The following is a 23,625-nucleotide window of genomic DNA, read 5'->3' on the forward strand; positions in this document are numbered from 1 at the left end:
CTTAGAGGATATATTGTCATCCAAGACGTTCATGTCTTTCTTTCTTCAGTTGTAAAGAAATTAAGGTTTTTGAGGAAAACATTCCAGGATTTTTCTCCATATAGTGGACTTCAGTGGAATCCTTCAGGCTTCAGGTTAAAGGTCCAAATTACAGTTTTAATGCAGCTTCAAGGGCTCTACCCAACCGAGAAATGTGTCTTATCTAGTTAAACCATCTGTCATTCTCTAAAAAAAAATAAATAAATAAATATATATATATATATATATATATATATATAGTGACATAGGCAGAAGTACCGACCCAGTGTTTACAAAGCGAATGTGCAAAGAAAGTCAAACGCCCTTTACAAAAAAGGTAAAACAACGATGTCCAACAATTTTAAAGTTAGATGAGAAAATGAGATGGAGTTTTTCACCCTACCCTATCTTTTTGAACCGAAGTACACAGACGAACACCTTTCCAAATTTATAACACAATGTGTGAAGACAAGATTTGTGGTTAAAAGTATACACATTTTAAATTGTTTTTTAGAAAATGACAGATCATTTCACTAGGTAAGACCCTTATTCCTCGGCTGGGATCATGTAGAGCTCTTTGAAGCTGTACTGAAACTGCAATTTGGACCTTCAAACTCTTAATCCCCATTGAAGTCTACTATATGGAGAAAAATCCTGGAATGTTTTCCCTCAAAAAACTTAATTTCTTTGTGACTGAAGTGACATGAACATGTTCATGAATGTGACATGAACATCTTGGATGGCATGGGGATGAGTAAATTATCAGGCAATTTTTATTCTGGAAGTGAACTAATCCTTTGTACATTGTTTTAGTATATATATAGTTTAAATTATGTTTATTAAAACATTACCCATATAAGTTTTAGGATTTGTTTTTTTGTCAGTTGATTTTACCACCAAACTGGTATAGCCAGACCTACAGTATAAATTGAAATGCCTAAAATAAGCTCTATGGTTGACAAAAGCTTAAAGGAGAACACCACTTCCAGAACAACAATTTACAAATAATTTACTCACCCCCTTGTCGTCCAAGATGTCTTTCTGTCTTCATTCGTGAAGAAATTATGTTTTTGAGGAAAGCATTTCAGGATTTTTCTGCATATAACAGACTTCATTGGTGCCACGAATTTGAACTTCCAAAATGCAGTTTAAATGCAGCTTCAAAGGACTCTAAATGATCCCAGCCGAGGAAGAAGGGTCTTATCTAGCAAATCAGTCATTGTTTTCGAAAAATAAACATTTGTATATTTTTTAAGCACAAAAGCTTGTGTAGCACAGGCTCTGGGATGGATTCATTTTGAACGAATCTTTAATGTGACTCGGGAAGAATGAGTCATCTCGGGAAGTGATTCGTTCAGTTGCACATGCAAAACATCCTATTAGGTTCTGCACCAGAATTAGTTCACCTTTTTCGAGTCTTCGGGTTTTTCGAGTTGTTCGTTGCATTTAAACTAGCAGTTAAAGGAGAAGTCCACTTCCAGAACAACAATTCACAAATAATGTACTCACCCACTTGTCATCCAAGATGTTCATGTCTTTCTGTCTTCAGTTGTGAAGAAATTATGCTTTTTGAGGAAAGCATTTCAGGATTTTTCTCCATATAATGGACTTCATTGGTGCCCCGATTCTGAACTTCCAAAATGTAGTTTAAATGCAGCTTAAGATACCTTTTTACGTTTCATTCTACAACATAAAGCAGTTCCCCACTCATGATCTTCAAAGGTTTTATGTGTCTTGAAAAAGGCAGTTGCTAAGTAGCTAAATGGGACTACGGAGGTTGTCTGGGACATTAAACATCATCATGCAAAACCAATCTACTCACTAGTCCACTTTTACAGCTTCATTGTGTTTATGCTCACACTACTTCAAAAAATTCTTTTTCAAACATTCCAACAGATTTTAAATAAAGACTAGAAGAGTTGTTGGAAGGTTAGTGGTGATGTTAAAATCATTCAACTGTTGTGTAGTTTGTTTATAGCCTAACTTTAGATTCTTAATTCTAGCATTCTAATTCTAAGATTATCTTGAAGAACAAATATTTTCTGCCTTAATCCAAGAGCCAATGGCAAAATCCTATTAGCTTTTTGTAGAGGGATCCAGGGTAATGCTAATTTCTGGCTTGTCCTACAAAATTCCATCATGCTTTCAAACAATCTATCTCATCTATCTCTGAAATATCTTGGAAAAATTAGTAAAAAACTAAATATGTGAATATGGTCCTAAGTGCATCACTTGGCCAGCTCATATTGTGTTAGAATGCAAGTGTGTTTTTGTAGTGTGGGACTGGTCTGACCTGTCTGGAACGCTGCCTTATGAGATCAAACCAGTGTGGAGCAGATTAATAACTGGCCGTTCTCTGGAGCTCTTAGTAACGTACTAATCAGCAGGTGCTGACATCTTAAAAGCTCTTCTCCGCTTTCAAATTGAAAAGGGAACATTTAATCTGCACTGGGATTTACCAGAATGTGCGACAAATTTATGCCATTATTTATATAACAATGGCTATTAAGCAAAGGTCCAACTAGCAGTAGAAACTCCCAAAACTAACAATATTTTTTGTGAAATGGAAATAGCTTAATTGGAAATCATTTTGGAAATGGTGTAAAAAGTACTGAATTAAACATTTTTCAGTTTTAAACCTGTGGGAAATGACAGCACTAAGTGTGTCGTAAGACACCAAAACACTCTAAAAACACCGAGCCAAAGGTGTAACATAATCACTAGCTGACATTAAGAAATAGTAATACTACCTAACCACTAAAGGTCTGCTGTCCATCAGCCTTGTAGAAGTGAATATTGAACAAACATTAACTAGCTTTGTTGTTGTTTTTTACATATGGCAACACAAAAGGGTCACAGAGGGGTCACCAAATGAAAAAGCTAATAATTCTTATGAACGGAAAACACAACTAAACACTTATTCAAACTGAGCTGCAAAAATATGTTTTGCCTCCAATGATCTGAGAGAATCCCCCCAAAAATGGTCAGGGAAAACTAAATAGCTGTATTTGTAAAAAGAAACCTCTGGGGGGAAAAATGAATAAACTAATAAAATATGACCTCTTTAAACTGAGGCAAACCATCTGACTTGAGATTTATGAAACACTCAAAACCCTTTTCGAGTGTTAAAGGAAGACAATTTAGCCTCCGATTTTGTTCTAAGAAAACAACAGGGCACAATCTTTGGAAAATCTAACTGGGGGCTTTTTATATCAGCGATTTCATAATTCACACCAAAAACAATGTTGTGATCTTTGGGCTTGGACCATAAAGCAGGGGCAGATACAAGCTTAACCCGAAGCCAAGTCGTCTGCAGCAGCGTGAGTGACAAACCATTCCATGATAAAGCCCTTTCCATTTCGGCACTGGAGGAGCTGTCAGGGCCTCTAGAAATATTCCACTCTGGATGAGGGTATCAGCGCGAGCAATCCTCCTCTTTTAACGCTGATACCTGCCGGAGCCCTGCCCTTCTATCTAAACGCACACTCTCTCCCGCCACCTCATACACACTCACACATACATAACCGCAAACACGTGAGATGTTTTATTTATGGCTTATAGCTAGGCCTCGCTGTGATTCTTATCATTTAAATGAAGCAAAAAGGTTTTCCTGTTTGTAATTTGTTACATTATCACATGTTTCATAATGCACTCTGAGGCCAGTGCGGTGATGTGAAATATAACCATCACAGACAGGAAGTTTGCAGTGCTTCTATTGACGCCGGGGCCTCTCTTCACTGTCCACCATTACGGTGCGAAGAAAACTGATGAAAAGCCAATTTCCCCTTTATCACATTAACGCAGCCATGAGAGAGAAACATTTGTTCTACTCAAGTACACTAAAGATACAATTACCAATCTCACATATACATGTTTTATATCAGCCTTCTTCCTCCTGCTGTGAGGATGGCAACAATATATTAAGACTAGCATGACAGTTTATTTAAGAAAAGAAAATTGTCTCTGTGGAGCTGGAGAAGTCAGAAATATATAAGGCAATGTGTCAGTGCTTTTAATAAAGGTAATAACTCTTGAGAGGCTATGCTTTGCACAGAAAGCATATCTTGAGTTTTTTCCACTGTTCACTGTGTCTGAACAGAACACAATTTATTTTTACTAACTAGGTTCTCGATACAGCGTAATATTAGTTTCTACGCTTATGGTTATGTGTCAGTAAAGAATTAGCATCCTCACATAAAGTATTAGTGGCATTAAAAACTAAATCTGATTACACATTTCTAACAATAAATAAATGTTCACCATATGCTCAAGCAGTGACTGTGCGTTACAGAACGGCGAGCGCAATGGGTATCATTGCAACTTTGACATTTTAAACTAGGAAATTAGCAAATATTAATAAACCCCAGTGTCTAAACATATGGAATAATTGTTTTACTGGAAGCTGTTTGTTTTTACAGTATCATTAATGGTCTTCCTGCTGGGGTAATTGCTGATGCAGGAATATCTAGATTTGTGGTGGATTACAATCTTTTTACATCAAGATAATGATTTCAAGTGAACTGTTTCTTGAAAACATGACATTTACAAGCAATTTACAAGTGCAAACGTTCTTAATTGATCCAGTTGTCATTAAGGATATTAATCAAGCATGCTCTCTCACCAGTGAGCGAGGAGGGTGAATTCAATGCAGCTTCGATGCAAGAATGGAAAGAACAATGTCTAAGTGATTTTTCTCTTTTTTCTCACTGGTTTCTGACTTTGAAAATGCTGGAAATACAAGGAGAGCTACATCTATGGCTCATCTATGGATAAAAAAAATGCTTAATTTCTCTGGGGAGCCATAATAAAAAGGTAAGGGTTAAGACAATCCACTGATTGAGATGATGTTCATGATGTTTTTGCTTTTTTTTATTAGTGGAGGTTGCTATAGCAAGCATGACTAATACTATTGCTTGTTGTCATGATTTAAACTTACTTGTTTAATTTAAACAAACTCCTTATCCTTCATATTATATTTTAACATACACCATTTTGTTGAAATTTACCTCAGATTTTGACGTTTTTAAGAACAGGCATGCTATTACTTTTCCAAGCTACCAGACTTGAAACAAAACAAAAAAAAAAAAAAAAACATATCTAGGGATACTATACGACAGTGTTTTAGTGCTACGTTAAAAAAAAAAAAAAAAAATCTGAAATTACAAGATTATAGTTGTAATATTTTGAGAATAAAGTCGAAATCACAGAAATAAAGTTGAAATATTTTAAGTTGAAATTACGAGAATGAAGTCGAAATGTTTTGAGAATCAAGTCGAAATTACGAGAATAAAGTCAAAATGTTTCAGGAATTAAGTCAAAATTGAGAATAAAGTTTAAATTATGAGAATAGTCTAAATATTACGAGAATAAAATTGTAATTATGAGAATAGTCAAAATATTTTGAGAATAAAGTCAAAATTTAAAGAATAAAGTTGAAGTGTTTCGAGAAAAAAGTTGAAATTACAAGAATAAAGTCTAAATGTTTTGAGAATAAAGTCGAAATATTTCAAGAATAAAGTCGAAATTACGAGAATAAAGTCTAAATGTTTTAAGAAAAAAGCAGAAATTATGAAAATAAAGTCGAAATGTTTAGAGAATAAAGAAGAAATTCTGAGAGTAAAGTCAAAATGTTTAGAGAATAAAGTACAAATTTCGAGAATAAAGTCGAAATGTTTCAAGAATAAAGTCAAAATATTTTGAGAACAAAGTTAAAATATTTCAAGAATAAAGTCGAAATTACTAGAATAAAGTCAAAATATTTCAAGAAAAAAGTCGAAATTACGAGAATAAAGTAGAAATTTTTTAAAATAAAATCAAAATTATGAGAATAAAGTCTAAATGTTTTGAGAATAAAGTCGATATTATGAGAATAAAATCAAACTATTTCAAGAATAGAGTCGAAATGTTTAGAGAATAAAGTTGAAATTATGAGAATAAAGTTGAAATTATGAGAATAAAGTCTAAATATTTTGAGACTATTCGATATTTCGAGAATAATGTCGAAGTTACGAGAATAAAATCAAACTATTTTAAGTCGAAATGTTTAGAGAATAATGTCGAAATTACTAGAATAAAGTTTAAATTATGAAAATAAAGTTGAAATTATGAGAATAAAGTCTAAATGTTTTGAGAATAAAGTCTAAATGCTTCAAGAATAAAGTAAAAAATTTTCAAATAAAGTCAAAGTTTTTTGAATAAAAAAGACTTTAGAATTTCTCCCGGTGCTCCCAATCCGGCCCATTTGTATGTGCAATAGACCAGAATATACTTAGCTTTAATCTCGTAATTGCTATGAATTCATTCTTGTGATTCTAACTTTATTCTCAAAATATTTTAACTTTATTCTCAAAACATTTCGACTTTATCCTCAAAAACCTTAATTTAATTTATATTTCAAACTGGTGTGTCTTACCATATTTTTTAAATGTATTATCTTAATTATAAACAAACTGGTTTGTAGTGCAAACATTTTTACCATTTACTGCACATTTCCCCATAGTGGCTAATAAACCAAAAGTCTCGCACATTTATAGAAAACAGCTTACTTCCATGTTGAAAAATGTAAAAATCATTAAGCATTATAGCCCTTCAAAATCATGAGGTGTTCAAGCAGTTAAAATGTTGATATAACCTTTATGAAACTGAAAATCAGCCCAAGTAAGTGAGCACATATATCATGCACTTGCAAGATTACAAGTCTCGAACAACCATCAAAGTGAAATAACCAATCCCACATTTCATGTAGCCGCTCATTATTTATTACCACCAAAGATGAAATATATAATTGAGCCAATGTAGCGCACATGCGACGTTTACCGTTTGATGAATTGCCGCTTATTTAGAAATGCCGGAAATGTTTAACATACCGGCGCGTTTTAGCACCTGACTTATAGCCGTCCGGCCTTATTTATGTAGTGTGCTGAGTGCTGGTGTGTTCATATGACTTTGCCGTACACTTTACAGATTGTAGATGCGGGGGCAGCGTGCCACGAGCTACCCATCCATCTCCTGACAGGCCTCAGATCCAGGATTGTACACTTCATTTTTTCCTCTGCCCATCCCTCTCGCACCTTTCACTAGCAATAAACACATGCTAACTAGGCAGAAGGGCAGCGGCAGCTAAACAGAGGAGACGTAATCAGCTCCGCCACATCTGCAAAGAGCCACGACCCCGCAGCTATGACAGATTACGGGACTCCGTTGCGGCCACACAATGCATTTGATCTGTCTGATCAGTGCGGACGATTTCCGGGACGGTTCTCGCCCCGTGGCCGTACGCCCGTCTGTCATTGTTACTCACGCCCGGTCTGAGAGACATAATATACAGTGAAATTGCTCATATCGACTTATGGCCATTACCAGTTCGCAGGAAGCTCTGCCACTCAGCATTGCCCCTTTTGATTTATATCCATCCGCCACTGATCTTCTCTGACTTTAATCTGAATAAAGACTCCTGAGAAAACTTGGCAAGGAAAGCCCATCTCTGGGCAAACGTTTAATTCCGTCTGACATTGATGTGCTGAAACACATATAAATGCCTCGACGGACCAGATTAAACAATGCTCTGCACGTCATTGCTGAGGGTTCTCAAAAGGCCAGTGTATTTTCCTCTCAATACGACACGTAATTTAAAACCAGTATATTCGCAAGCGCCGCAAGACGTGCCGCCCATGTCCTGTAGAAGTCAACTCCAAGAGCTTAAAGCTGCAAAGACTCTAATTTCCTGTCAACACTTTGGGGTGATTTATTCGCCACTCATGGCCTCCGGTGCCCGTAGACAGTGAGCTGGGGAAAGGTGGAAGCTCTCCTTGCCTCCATCCACCTTGTTTCACCTTCACTTGCGCTGCCAATCAGTCTCCATCACTCTGGGTGGCATGAGAAGCTCTGAAAGGTCAGCTGACCCACTGCCAGCTCCCCTGCCAGAGCCAGAGGGCAGCCTGATAGCAGTGCTGATGTCTCCTCTGCTAGAGATTTACTCCTGCGCTTCAGCAAAGTTTATTCACAGCACACCTTTATTTACAAAGCCAAACATCTACGTGACATTCTTAGTATTTGAATTTAGAATTCGAAATGCAACAGAAAACAAACCTAATCGGAGCTTACAACAGGAAGTGTGAGTCTATTTGTGTTAAAAACTGTATTACTAAACATATACTGTGAAAGCGAGCTGCCTACAGGCCTTTATTATCCTGTATGATCTTTTTTTTCCCTCACACAGATAGTTTGACTCGAGGCAGCCAGCTACCCTTCGCCAACCCCACCACCCCACCACGGTTTTAGTGGTCCTCTGGCTCATGGGGCCCTGGGCCATGGGCTGGCTGGCCTACTTATCTTTGGGTGGGGTGAAGTTCACGCAGGGTGATGAGGCATGTGCACATTCGGGTTAAGAGCTTGAGACTCGGCAGCTCTTGGCCAAAACAAATGTCCCCGGAGAACGAGCGTCTGCCACAGTGCAAGCCTCTGCGATCGAAATGGCACGGCCAAGGCCTAGACCCTTGTGGAAGCTCTAATTGTGCGTGAAAATGTTCATTAACTTGTGGGATTCTCACGAACTTCGAACAGCCAAAGACAACATATAAACAGCCACAAAAGCACAGTTTCAGATCACTTCCCACAGAAGCTGCAGAACATAATATTATAAACAATGCTGTTCAATAAATAAGAGGAAAATACTGAGTAACTTAAAAGCATGATGTTGCTACTTTCTTGTCTATTTCTGCTTTTTCAATGAAAATAGAGCCATGTAAACTCTCGTTTAGATGGACTATTTTGACGATGCCTTTCATACTTTCTTGGTCTTGACAATGGTATTTACTTGTCACAAGCCTTTTGGTTTTCATCCAAAATATCTTAAATTGTGTTCCGAAGATGAACCAATGTTTGTTTTCAAACTAATGAGTTTATTTGAAGGGGACATTGGGGACATCTTAACAGTGTGTGGACACAACCACTCTATAATAATAAAAATTCATTCACTTCTTTTCTGTAGTCCCCAAAAAACCTAAACAGTCTCAATTATCAAGCCGTTTTGATTTTCTGAGCAGTATGATGTCATATTGCACAGGCCCCGCCCACAGCCGCTGATAGACTGTCCTGTATTTGCATACTTCCGCCCTCAGTCAGTTGTTTGCTGTCCGCCATTTTTTCCACACTCGAGCCACTGTAGCAACAACGTCTCGTAAGCAATGCAGGTGTTTTTAGTTAGATGTTAAAGTGAACATAAGAGTCTTCATTTTCTCCCGACATCAGAGCCAGTGAGGACTTCGTTTTCTTCATTTTCTTTCTGATGGTAATGCACCACCGAATACAAAAAAATGGAAGAGAGGGGCGGGGTGAGCAGTAGCTCATTATCATTTAAAGAGACATGCACTGAAACTGCTAGCTGTGAGCAGAGCTGCCAAAAAGGTGTTTTACAAGACCATTAAGGAGTTTTACTCAAAGTATTTTGGAGACATTTCATGAAGGCCCTAAAGAATCACACCAACTTCTGGAAAATGGGCATCCGATGTCCCCTTTAAAGGATTAGTTCACTTCCAGAATAAAAATTTCTTGATAATTTACTCACTCCCCATTGATATCCAAGATATTTGTTTCTTTCTTTCATCAGTTGAAAAGAAATTAAGGTTTTTGAGGAAAACATTCCAGGATTTTTCACTGGACTTAAGTTCCAAACTGCAGTTTCAATGCAGCTTCAAAGGGCTCTACACAATCCCAACAGTGGAATAAGGGTCTTATCTAGTGAAACCACTGGTCATTTTCAAAAAAAAAAAACAAAAAAAAGTATATACTTTTTTTAACTACAAATTCTCATCTTGCACTAGCTCTGCGATGCACCATCCACGACTTGGAAAGGTCATACTCTGGTTCAAAAAGGTAAGGTAGAGCAAAAAACTCCATCTAATTTTCTTCTCCAAATTCAAAATCATCCAACCTTTTTTTTTTTTTGTAACAGGCATTTGGCTTTCTTTTCACATTCGCTTTGTAAACACTGGGTCGGTACTTCCACCTACGTCAAGCATGAACTTTCCAACGTCATTAGGTAATGCGTGAAGTCGAGCTAGTGCAAGATGAGCATTTGTGGTTGAAAAGTATATAAATTTGTTTTTTTTTTAGAACATGGCAGATTGTTTCGCTAGATAAGACCCTTATTTTTTGTCTGGGATCATATAGAGTCCTTTGAAGCTGCATTGAAACTGCAGTTTGGACCTTCAACCCATTGGCTCCCATTGAAGCCCACTATATGGAGAAAAATCCTGGTATGTTTTTCTCAAAAATCTTAATTTCTTTTTGACTGAAGAAAGACATGAACATCTTGGATGACTTAGGGGTGAGTAAATTATAAGCAAATTTTTTTATGGAAGTGAAATAATCCTTTAATAATTTAATATCCCACTCACAAAAGCCACCAACTGGCAACCTGAAGAAAGAGTCACTGAAAAATCCCCACCACTAATGTACAGACTGACATCAGTCGAAAAGGAAACTGATTATGGTTTTATTTCTACACTCTAAAAAACTATTTGTTGAGTCAACTTAAAATAATTTGTAACTTGGCTGCCTTAAAATGTTAAGTTCAGTCAACTCAAAAAAAATTATACTAAGTGACAACTTAGATAGTTGAGTTGAATCAACTTGAAATGTTAAGGCAGCTGGGTTACTTACCCATCTGTTAAGTTCAGCAAACGCAAATATCTAAGTTGTTACTTAGTACAACTTAACATTTCAAGTTGACTAAACTTATTTCAGTTGACTGAACTTAAAATTTTAAGGCAGCAGGGTAACAAATTATTTTAAACTGAATCAACAAATTGTGTTTTTTTCATTTTTTACAGTTTACTTCTAACTAAGAAACGAAAGGGGTAAATAAGTCTTCAAGAAGCATAACTCGTATCTGTTTGACCCAAGCAAGGTCCTGTCTCTTCTTGGCATCACAGCAGCTTTTTAAATTGTAACCAAACACGAGACCTGAAAGTGAGAGCAGACAAAACAATGTCTGTGACATAGACACCACAAAATGGACAAGAGTGATAATGTCCACTTCAACAGCGAAGAACTGCATCAAAAGAGTCCCAACCTTTATATGCAAGAACAAGAAGTTTTAAACATTCATAAGAGCGTGTTTTGTCATGACAGGCACCTGACACGCATTGATATGATAATTCAGATTTACGTTGAGGAGCGGCTGTAATCACTGTTCCTCCGTGGCATTTACATTTTCAACTTTCCCTCTTCGACGACTCTTTTCATGTGTCGAGACCTGCCGAGGCTCGTCAGCTACGCTGTGATATGTTCACGGTTTTGAACTGACGTGCAAAGAGAGACAAAAAGAACGCTGTTGTACTTTTCCTCCCTGCCGAGTCTTATGCCACTCGATACTTGCTTGATCTCAATTACGTCCCACAACTTCAGAGAGACAAATTACCCACAATAAGCAGCGCAACAAACAACCGACAGGAGCCCACTGTCGCTCCTCATCGTCATCTGAGCGGGCGGCATAAAAGGCATATCACTCTTCTCTAGCTTCTCCGCCTCTGTTGCTCTCACTCACCTCTTAAAGTAATGACTACGGACAAGCACCTACGGATCAACTCCTCTTTTCTTTTTCCCTGAAGCCTTTCTAAATGCTGTAATGTTGTATTCCGTTTGAGTGTTTCTTTTTTCCTTAGCTCTCTTTATCTTGGAGTTTCTTTTGACTATACAGGCTTCCTCAACAGGCAGCACGAAGACAGCTACCTGTCAGGGTGCTTAATTATTTGGTGCCCTGCTTTTGACAAAACAGTACTGGCAGTCAGTAGCAGAGTTAAAGACAACAAACAATCCCAAACTGACCCTAAGGGAATGTGAAAGTAATGTGATAATGATTATAGTAAAAAACAAAGCTCACAGTCTTATTAGGCTTATATATGCAATAAAAAGGAAGGAGCAATGACACATGACAGACATACAATTGGGTCTGGATGGTCAACTAGTCCAGTAAATCTCAACCAGAGGTAAGCAGCTTTTAGTGGGTACTTGAACAGATTTTGATGATATATTAGGTGGCCTTAACTAATATGTACTTACATCAAAACATAAGTACAATGTACTTATTGTGTTCATACTGTATTGCAAAACACTTTCGCTTCTATTGAGGTGGGATACGGGTAAGGTTAGGGACAGGTTTGGTGGTATGGGTAGGTTTAAGGGTGGTTTAAGGTGTAAAGGGTGGGACAACAGCGTAAATAAAAATGTAATTACCGAACATAATTACAGATGTAATTACATGCAGGTATTTTGTAAAATATAAGTACAATGTAAAAACATGTATGTACACAATAAGTACATTGTATCAAATGATTATTTTAAATGTAAGTGCATAGTAAGGCCACCCAATATAAAGTGGGACCAAATTAATTAATCCATAAAAATGTAAATGATCACATGTTTTTTTTATATAGTAGTGTAACTTTTTCAACCTAATAATTTAAAATACAATTAAAGTCAAAATTTTTGGAAGCACCTTATGTCACACCCCTGGACTATCTAGTTGGTTTCTCCCAGCATCTCCCCTGCAGTTCTGTGTGTTTTGGTTTCTCCCTCATTGTCTGCACCTGTTTGTAATCAGTGTGTGTGTGTATATATAGCGTGTGTTTTCCCCTCTTGCCTTGTTGGACGTTGATGTTACTACCCTGTGTTCCTGTGTCTCCTGTGTTCCCCGTTGGATTTATTAAATACCTTTCATTATTTATGTCGTTGTTCGGGTGCTTCGTCTTTGCGTGACAGAACGTCCAACCTAAACAGTTTTTTCGTGTTTTCCCCTCCGTTTTGTTTTCCGTCATTTTTTCCTCAGTCTTTTGTTTCCGTTGTGTTTCCCCCATGGCTTCCCTACTCCGTCCAGAATTCATCCTCCTTCGGCTGAAGCAGGGGGAATTACCGCTCGAGGGATATACCATCATGTTCCAGCTAGTAGCTCACACCACCAGCTACCCGGACGACGCGCTCTGTGCGTTCTATGACGCCAGCCTCAACGCGTCATGCAGAGCGCCGTCGTCCGAGGACGGCCCTCGAGCGGATTTTGCCGCGTTTGTGGAGTGGACACTGGCGAGAAACAAACCCTCGTTCCCCGCCTGTTCCTTGGAGAATCTCGCTAGTGCCACTCCGGACCCGGAACCCAGCCACCCACCACCCCGACACGCGGAGCACGAGCCCGAGCCCACCGCAGACGGATCCCACGCTACCAGCGCGACCCAGGAGCCATCGCCCATCGGAGCGACAGAGCGAGCGGTCGCCACGGAGCTGGAGGAATTTGCGTCTGACCAGGTGCGAGAGCCGGCCACAATTCCCGCGACGGTGGTAGTGTCAGCGGAGCGTGAGAGTGCTGAGAACAGCATCACCCACTGCACCACCGCTGAGGGTGAGCAAGATCTGGAACTGGGAGAATTTAAAATGGACGGTAAACAGGACTTAATGTATTCTAAGGATATAAACTCTGAAATGTCAGCATGCATGGATTTCCCACCCACCCTCCCTCAGTTATCTATGTATAATAGTCATAATACTTCAACCATGCCACCTCTGCATCCTGTCAGCCCCCCAGCTCACCCTCAGCTCACCATCTGTGCGGTGGGTTCGCCGCGGGTCTGCCAGTCTCCATCGGTGTCATGGCTGGAGGATCCCTCATCTTCGCCTCCAGCCTCTGAGTCCTGGACTCCACCTCGGCCCTCCGACCCTGCGGCTCCACCCCGTCTCTCAGCTCCCTCGTCTCCACCGTCGCCCGTCGGTCCACCAGCTCCACCGGGCTCCATCGTCCCTCCGGCTCCGCCCTGGTCAGTCGTCGCCCCACCTTCGCCTCTGGACTCTACTCCTCCGGTTGCGCCTCGTCGCTCCGTCCCTCTGGCTCTGTGGACCTCCTCCCTCCCGCGGGCACAGCCTCGGTCCTCTGTCGCTCCGGCTCCGCCGCGGACCTCCGGACCTCCGGATCTCCGTCTCTGCCTTGGTCGCCAGAGCCTTGGGCTCCGCCTGGGTCCTCCGGATCCTCGGTGTCGCCAAGGATCATCGGCTCTCCGTCGCCGCCTCGGGCTCTACCACCACCTGCTCTGCCTCCATCGGTCGGCCCCATGGAGTCATCAGCCTTTCCTCCACCATGGCTCCTCCCTCCATCGGCTCCACCGTGGGGTTCCATCATGGCTGCGGTCTGGGTCTCACCTGGCTCCTCCTGCTCCAGCCCCCTCCTGTCACCTCCTTGGCTCCTCCCTCCGTCATCACCTCCATGGACTATTCCGTCATCACCCTGGACTCCAGATTTTGCCCTCCTCCCGGGAGTCCGTCCTCCGCCTAAACCCCCTCCTAAGACTATGTACATTGTGTTTTCCTTGTTTGTCGGCGCGAAGACGCACCTTCCGGGAGGGGGAGGTAATGTCACACCCCTGGACTATCTAGTTGGTTTCTCCCAGCATCTCCCCTGCAGTTCTGTGTGTTTTGGTTTCTCCCTCATTGTCTGCACCTGTTTGTAATCAGTCTGTGTGTGTATATATAGCGTGTGTTTTCCCCTCTTGCCTTGTTGGACGTTGATGTTACTACCCTGTGTTCCTGTGTCTCCTGTGTTCCCCGTTGGATTTATTAAATACCTTTCATTATTTATGTCGTTGTTCGTGTGCTTCATCTGAGCATGACACCTTAACATTTTCAATTTCTTTTTAAAGAAATTCAACAAGCTGCAAAAAGTGTTAAAACAAATACATTTTAAGTGGTGTTGATGATTCAAGTAAATAAGACCAAAAAAGGTTTAGGAAACACTGGACTAGTTGATCACTAAGTTCGACTAGTTTATGCTGAATTTTTGGTACTTTGTAATGAATTTAGAGACTTCTCAGATAAGAGTTTCTTAGCCTTTATATGATTACAGACATTCAGCATAAATTCAGCATTAATAGGCTAAACAATCTTTTATTGCACAAACTATCATAATCTGTATATCATGCATAATCTATATATCTCCATTTTTTTATAAAAAGTATAATATTTAAATACAAACAGAGTCAGAGTTCATTAATCTCTGTGTTTAATACTTGTCTTTTATTTTATTAAAACATTAATATACCCATAAGAAATGCATCTGATAGATGTCTGACCCTAAATCAACCTAAAGACCAATTACTTAAATAACCATAGTCAATGTTGCAAATATGTAATTTTACAATTAAAATGTCTATCTGTCACTTTTAAATAGGGCAGGTACATAATGCATTAAAGTGACATTTCACCCAAAAATTTAAATTCTGTCATTAATTAAGACCTTCGTTCACTTTCGGAACACAAATTAAGATTTTTTTTTGATGAAATCCCAGATCTTTCTGACCCCGCATAGACAGCAACGCAACTACCATGTTCAACACTGTAAAAAAGGCTTGTCTATTTTTGTCTTGTTTTAGTCCAAATATCTAAAAATTCTTAAATCGAGAATCATTTACTAGATAAGCAAAATGATTTAAGATATTTAGTTTTGTTTCCCTGGGGGACCTAAATTAAGTGTATTTTGCTTGAAATAAGCACAATTATTGGTAACACTTTATTCTGATAGTCCACTTTAGACATTCTACTAACAGTAAGTAACTTAGCAACTGCATGTCAACTAGTCATTAGAGTATTAGTAGACTATCTGCTTAATATCTTGTAACACTCTTAATATCTTGTAACACAACATAAACTTTGCAAGTATATGTGCTTATTCTACTAACCCTTAATCTAACCTAACAGTTTGCTCTGAGAGTTAGTAGAGAGAGTTATGTAGTTGCAAATTAATGAGAATTAGTTGACATGTAGCTGCAAAGGTACTTAGGGTTAGTAGAATGTAAAGTGGACAATATCAACATCAAAATAAAGTGTAACCCAATTATCTGCCAGTGGGGTAAGAAAAATTGTATTTTCCTTACCCCACTGGCAGATAAATTCACTTGTTTTAGGCAAAATTCACTTAGTTATTTAAACAAGACTAAATATCTTACATCATTTTGTTTCATCTTGTAAATGGACCTTGATTTAAGAATTTTTTTGATATTTTGCCTAGAAACAAGATAAAAACACTAAGCAAGATAATTCTGTTTTTGCAGTGAAGGCCCAAAAAGGTACTAGGGACACTGTTAAAATAGTCCATGTGACATCAGTGGTATAACCGTAATTTTATGAAGCTACAAGAGTACTTTTTGTGTACAAAAAAACGACTTTAACTATGACGTGCATTTATGAGAGTACCACAACGCATGTCTATGAAGGGTCAGAAAGCTCTTGGATTTCATCAAAACTAACTTAATTTGTGTTTTGAAGATGAACAAAGGCCTTACGGGTTTGGAATGACATGAGGGTCAGTAATTATTGACAGAACTGTCCTTTCTGGGTGAACTAACCCTTTAATTTCTTGTGTTCACATTTGTGTTTACATTTGTAATGTTTTTCATAATAACATTCAAGGGTTAGTTCTGTATACCTAGGGAAAAAAGCTTGCCTGAAACCAGGTACTTAGAGACTGTGTCAGTAATAGTCCTCAGCAAGTAGACCACCATGAAGAGTTAAGGCTGAAAATAGGCTAATTTTGTCCCCAGAATACAGTGGCCGGCCTGCAGTTTAAATTCCTAATGGGCAGAGAAAATTTATCTTATATAGTCCAAGTCAAGGCTGTCACAGGAAGGGAACATATTACCTCTGAATTTGTGGGAAGGATCTCATTATCATAATAATGTTTTCCGTCCCAGAAGTCAACCTGCTATTCATAATCTGAACGATTGCAATTTAAAGCTATAATAATCACTACTATTGTAAGGTAATACTCTCCACAGACAGAGCACTCTGTTTCCTGATGATGGCCAAGTTTATCCTCTGCTCCTTCTCCTTTCATTTCTGACACAGAGATACAGGCAGCCATTTCCAAAGCCGAACAATGCCAGAGAGCCAGTCCTAATGGGACCGACTGGTACTTCGTCTGTGCGAAGGGCTCTGAAAGCCGAGAATGAAACATGACCCGGCAATTCCACAGTTTTTGTGCTCTTCATATTTGCATTGCTGCACTGGATGCGGATCATTCTTTGAAAACAAAGCAGCTGAATGTTTCTGACAGGAATGAAGCAGAAGCGACTGGACCCAGTGTGTGTGTTGATATGTATTCAGAGCGGGGTGTGTGAGGGGATGACCTGCTCTCTTCCCCCTTCCTGCCCTCACAGCTGCAGGAAAGCAGATGTTTACCACTGTAATTAACGCCTTCTATTCATGCATCTTGTCCAAAGTGGAAATCTGTTGTGACATGGGTTCAGCGAGAACCTGCTGCGGGTTCTCCCGACACAATATTAATATCAATATTTTCCAGAGGCTAATTAGCTCAAATATGAATGGATGGTGATTTAGTGTTGCCAGAGCAACACTACATGACACCCAACCAAGCTTATTACATTATATGATTTCTTCTGAAGCGCTAGAGAAACTATTCATCACTACTGGCACCTAAGCAGCATATACATAATTGTACAATATACATTCAAATAATCTTGATCACATCAAGCCTCTTTATCCCTGAAAAAAATCTGTCATAAAAAAAAATGAAATTAAAATCATGAATTTTAAATTTTCTGTCCTGAAAGGAAGACGAGTTGTAAAATATTAAAAGAAAAGTTCACTTAAATTAAATTTACAAATAATTCACTCACCCCTTGTCATCCAAGATGTTCATGTCTTTTCTTCAGTCGTAAAGAAATTATGTTTTTTGAGGAAAACATTTCAGGATTTCTCTCCTTAAAGTGGACTTCAATGGTGCCTGCGAGTTCGAACTTCCAAAATGTAGTTTAAATGCAGCTTCAAAGGACTCTAAATGATCCCAGCTGAGGAATAAGGGTCTTCTCTAGCAAAATGATCAGTTATTTTCTAAAAAATGTACAATTTATATGCTTTTTAACCTCAAATGCTTGTCTTGTCTAGCTCTGCGATGCGATGCGCATGCATACTCTGTGTAATCCGGGTCAATACAGTTAGGGTATGTCGAAAAACTCCCATCTAATTTTCTCTTCCAACTTCAAAACCGTCCAACATCGCTGTTTTACCTTCTTTTGTAAAGGATATTTGATCTTCTTTGCACGTTCACTTTGTAAACACCGGCTCGGTACTTTTGCAGCGATGTAGGACGATTGTGAAGTTGGAAAAAAAAATGAGATGGGAATTTTTCGACATACCCTAACTGTATTGACCTGGATTACACAGACTACACATGCACATCGTAGAGCTAGACAAGACAAGCATTTGAGGTTAAAAAGCTTTTTTTTTTTTAGAAAATAATCATTTTGTTAGATCGTAGATCGTTCTTCCTTGACCGGATCATTTAGAGTCTTTTGAAGCTGCATTTAAACTGCATTTTAGAAGTTCAAACTCGCGGACACCATAGAAATCCACTATATGGAGAGAAATCTCTTTCAAATCAAATTTTTTTTAAAACTGAAGAAAGAAAGACAGAATAAAGCACAATTTCCATCCAACGAGTCATAGACCAAATCATCACTTCCTGATGAACTGGCCCTGAATATCAATAGAAAAGTAGGAGAAGCTACTAAATGCAATAATTTTCATATATAATAAATTACTTGTGCCTCAGAGTGACCAGACGAAACACAATAAATGTGTTTACTGCTTTCTGAGGCAGATGCCTGCTGTTTGGGAACACAGTCTTGTAAGAGAGTTCTAGGAGGCAATAATACTGAAATACTTTGACGACAGACTTTGCTCAGGAATTTCAAAATAACCATAATAACATTTCAGATGCTGTGCAACAAGATCAGTCTGCTGGTTAGTCAAGTTATACCATATCATCGCGCACATGTATGTCACATGAATTTTTTGATGCGCATGGAGGAATTTATTTAGCCTTTTGCACCATTAACCCTTTTGCACAAGTCAAAAACCACCTCAAATAAGCATAAAACCTTTTTGGGAATTAAGGTATTTTTTCCCAAAATTTGGCGAATCTATCATTGATAGGATGCGCATAAAAACAAGATGACGGAAACATAGCTAAACAAAGAAACATTTTCCACCTATGAAACAGCTTTTCTATTCTGTTAACCAAAAATGACACAAATCACAGCTATCCAAAAGTGATCCAAACCAATCCTGATGGATAAATCTAGACCTGTCCTATTTCGCACTACAGTTGGATATCGCACTATGAAGTTACATGCGGTTTCATGTTGTCTTGAATAGCATGTGACACATACAAATTACCACAGAAGGAATAAGAGAACAGAAACATGCTGCCTACCTGTAGAGCCAAGTGTGTCCAGTGGCCTATGCTAATGTGACCTGCAGTCTTCATGCTTATGGAGAAGTTTTGTTTGCTCTGAATGCCATAGTGGATGTGAATGTCATCCTTGGAGACTGTCACCAGCAGCACCAGTCTGCCCACAGCACTCATTTCCATTAAAGTCCTGCATATTAGGAAAACAAACATTTATGACTGGATGAGAGCAATCCAGGTACTTAAAACAAGCCACATAAAAGAATATCCAAAACAGGCCTAAATTTACATTAAAAACATCATTTCGAATTGCATAACGCATCTTTGTATGAAACGCCTCGTATTATTTCACATAGGAACAATGAAAGACATTAGTAAGCAATCAATACACCTTTAAAATATCAGCTATGAAAATCCAACAACTCTGTTTTACTGGGAAATTCCTTGCCATCTAAAATGAACATCACGCTGACATTTATGCATGTTGTATCAATATTTTCCATTTGCCTTTTCTTGTTACTCGAAAACACCCTCATACGCTGTCATATGAAACACCATTACAGACGTTTTACGGGAAACGGCAGCATTTACGAACACAGGCCACCGCATCCAATAAATCATAAAGCATTTGTACTCAGGTTGCGGCTGGCCCCGGAGTCAGAAACATCTCACCTACAGCCAAGCTTCTGCTGCCTGCTCCACTTGCAATTAGGCCAGGCTTCTCCAGGGAAGGCAACGTTTTAGTATTCAATATGTCTACTAAGGCAAGTGTTCCAAAAAACTGCGTCTGAACGGTGTATATTTTTATGTCATATTACCAAGGGGATCTTAGGCAGGTATTAAACACAGGCCAATTAATTCACTAAGAACAGAATAAACACGCAAGCCTGTTGACTCTGCCTCGCGCCGCTTCAAGGAGACAACGCGACGGATGAACCGCCTTGACCGCGCGGACTCGCTTATTTATTTTTCAACACTACACGCTTGTGGCTTTCTCTCTCTTTTCATGCTCTGCACTTGATATAAAATGCTGAAACAGTTGTTCTTCTTCTACAGCCTCTCTGACTCCATCCTTTCATCCCATCACCCACTTTCAACTATATCATTTTCTGTGCTGTGGAAAAACAAAGTGGCCTTTGAGTTGATGCTTTTTTGCCAGAGCTCAGGAAACACTGTGGCAATTTCATTTCATTGATCTAAAACTGGCCACAGCTGGTCTTGCCGGAGCAGAGCAAACAGGGCTCAGAGCTTTTTCAACTTGGCAGGACTCCTCACAGAATGTGTTCCATGTACCAACACGGTTTCAAAGTGGAGATACAACAGAGGAAATGTCTGAAAATGAGGTGAGGACAACCAACAGCTGAGTGGGGATCAACTACACAGGAAAAGCTAGTTTGAATAAAACCAGCTCTGGCAAGGCGAGCGGCTGAGCTAATCCATATCGGGTTCAGATCATACAGTGGTGTTCTAACAAGTCATTCTTTTCCTGGAACGGAGCAGGTATTGAAACTGATCCGGTTGATTAAGTAAAATATTCACTCTCTAAGTGACAGAAACACTTGCACTGCCTCTCTGATCTTCTTAAGGGAAAATTCTGGACGTGTGTCTACTTACATTACAGTGTCTTGCTCGAGTTTCACCCACACCGTTAGAGTAAATGAGCTCGCTGGGCTGAAGCTTAGAGTCGTGGGGGAAGCCGGACAACCTCCTGAGGTCGGAAAGATGAAGCTGGTGGAACCGGCCTCCGCGCCTGGATGGTGGTCCCGTGCATCACCCTTCCAGCACGCGCCCACGCTTGTGGCGAGGACGGCGGTGTAGTCTGGCGTAGAGGAGCTATGTGGACACTCCTGGATGCAGAACTTCTGGACACAGGTGTGGAGATCCTCCCGAACCCGGCCGGCTTGACAGAAAGTACTTCTCTCAGGAATTCCACACGTGGCCCTCGTCGGCGTGGTGCTGACAGATTTATATGCCCCGATGTTCTCGAGCCTGGGGAAGTTGCCCTGAGGGGCAACCAGGCTGAGGGAGGCATAAAAGCCTAGGGTGTACAGTAATAACATAGCACCTTTGTGCCCAAGGAGCCAATTCGTCGTTGGTGGCGAGGTTGCCTCCTGATGTAGTGATCTTAAATAAGTAATGATGGTCATGCCGGTGGTGACATTTTTACAGTCCAGTGCCTTGGGTAAGGCAGCGCAGCTTAATGGCACAATGTCAAAGAGGAGGCCAAAGCCTTCACATGATAGCTAGGATTTGGGCCCGTCAAAGTCCTGTAGAAAACCAAAGGGAGAAAGGAAGAGCAAAATCATATGTGAAAACATATTTATGAAAAATATTATACCCTGACACCCTTCCTGAGGCTCTTAGGATTCCACTTGATGCAACAAAAGCTTAACAATTACTTTTGCCGCTGCATCTGAATTGCACTGAGCATGGCTTTATGTCAGCAACATCCACCCCGAATTCAAGTGGCATTCCAAAAAGGAAAATTATAATAACCTCTCTAAAATGCTGTATAGTAAAGACATAAAATACATGCACTAGAAAGGTGGAAAAACACATCAGGTGGGTTTATATATGCATACATCTAGAAGAACAGTCTACAAGATTGATGATTGAGCAGGAGCTCAATTGTCGTCAACCTCGTTCATGTTACAATAGCAGCTGGCTATTTGCCAACATACATTCAACAGGTTGCTGGAGCCAATCTTATTGACTTTGTATCAGAATGAAGAAAAAGAGCAAGAACAAGAAATCCCGTGGGAAATTTTGTCCTCTTCAATCGTGTCCCATTTACAAAGACTTTTCAACGTTTTAAAGGAATTTCTGTCGGTAACTTTCTCTTCGCGTGATAGATGTTGTCTTTTGGTGCCTATATCCACCTTATTATTCAATGCGGAAGTAAGCAGCTTTCTGTGAATGTGTGACTCATTAGCTGCGATATGGTGAAATAACAATGAGAGTAAATGATAAATATGTTTCCACTTCAAACCGATGTGTTCATAATTATGGTATGGTAAGACACTAATTTGCAATATCAAGCAGCAAAAATACCTGGAAGCCAATGACGCCGGAAGCCAGACACATTAAATTTAAAATGTCCACGCCCACTTATATGAAAAATAAGGTGGATACCTACGTGTCAAATATCTTTAAGACGTTCTACACAAAGCAGGTAAGTTGCCTGATTATAATTTGTAATATGTAAATATGTAATTCAGTGATAATGTCATTTTTACATGTTCCCGCCAGACACTTAACGGTAAGCTCTCGAGTTACTATGGTTACCTTCTCAGGCGAACGCTAATTCTCTTCCTCTTAGCAAACTTTTGTGGTAACTGAAACGTTTGAAAACTCGTTTGAAACAAATATATACTTCTATGTAAAAGAACACATACTTTAAAGCCCCAACGTTTTATTTTGACTTTTTAAATTAGTCTGAACCCCTCATTATGCGTACCCCGCACTTCCATGAACAAAAGCACAGACTGTTTTGTGTTTGAACGTCTTGATTAGCCTTCAGTGAATAAAGAAATATGCAGCATTAAATTAATCCAAGCAAATATAAACTAAACAGAGGCACGTTAAATACCCATACGTGACACTGAAAACAATCTATAGCCTAATATATTCTTACCTCGGCGCACGATGCATTCAAGGAACGCGTGGCCAGTCTGAGCAAAGCAGATTATGAGTTTGCCATCTGCTCCTATCCAGAACTTGAGCGCTCGATCACTCTAGAAACAATTGAGCGAAATGCTGATAAATAGCATACATGCACATATCCGCCGCGAGTAAAACCAAAACACCTGTTGGCATCATTGATCGGTCGCTGGAGGAAGATGTCAGTGTTACATTACGTCTCGATTTAACAAGTGGATCTCTTGGCTCAGGAACGCCACTCGACGTCGCTAAGCAACCCGGCACAGAGTTGCACATTCAGGTGCTGGACTCCGGGAGGGGAAAGCAGGACAAAGGATTAAAGAGAGGGGGGGCTGAATGAATCCACTATGTGGGGATGTCTGAGTATTATTATGGTCCATGACGCAATGGCTCATACTGATGACTGGGATGGTATTACTTTGGCCAAGTGTTGCATCCTACTTTGTTCGTCTTAAACTCACCTGATATGGGCCTAAATGAAACAACCCTTGCATCTGCTTAAACTCACTTTCAGAGCCATAAACAATGACATTAATTGTAGACTATAGACTATAGCTCATGTAGTCTATAGCTAGTCTATAGCCGCCCCCCCCCCCACCTCTTTTTTTTCTTTAAGGAAACCATTGGTTATAGACATAATATATTTATTTTAAATTTATTTTGTTTTGTTTTTAAGTGAATTTTGTAAAAATTTAAGTTTT

At 39.5% G+C, this 23,625-nt stretch overlaps 1 protein-coding gene across 1 annotated transcript in view; it reads right to left on the reverse strand.

The window, feature by feature from the left end:
- Window positions 1-23,175, reverse strand: part of ush2a (Usher syndrome 2A (autosomal recessive, mild)) — a 269,523-nt gene extending 246,348 nt beyond the window's left edge. Inside the window, exons 1-3 of the mRNA XM_051132845.1 lie at window positions 22,899-23,175; window positions 20,879-21,531; window positions 19,289-19,454 (exon numbers count right to left, since the gene is read on the reverse strand). Of these exons, the coding sequence (XP_050988802.1) occupies window positions 19,289-19,454; window positions 20,879-21,411 (699 nt within the window). The 5' untranslated portion in view covers window positions 21,412-21,531; window positions 22,899-23,175. The remainder of the gene's footprint in view (window positions 1-19,288; window positions 19,455-20,878; window positions 21,532-22,898) is intronic.
- Between the last annotated feature and the right edge of the window lie 450 nt (window positions 23,176-23,625).

Source organism: Labeo rohita, chromosome 17 (assembly GCF_022985175.1).
Source record: "Labeo rohita strain BAU-BD-2019 chromosome 17, IGBB_LRoh.1.0, whole genome shotgun sequence".
Lineage (NCBI taxonomy): Eukaryota > Metazoa > Chordata > Actinopteri > Cypriniformes > Cyprinidae > Labeo > Labeo rohita.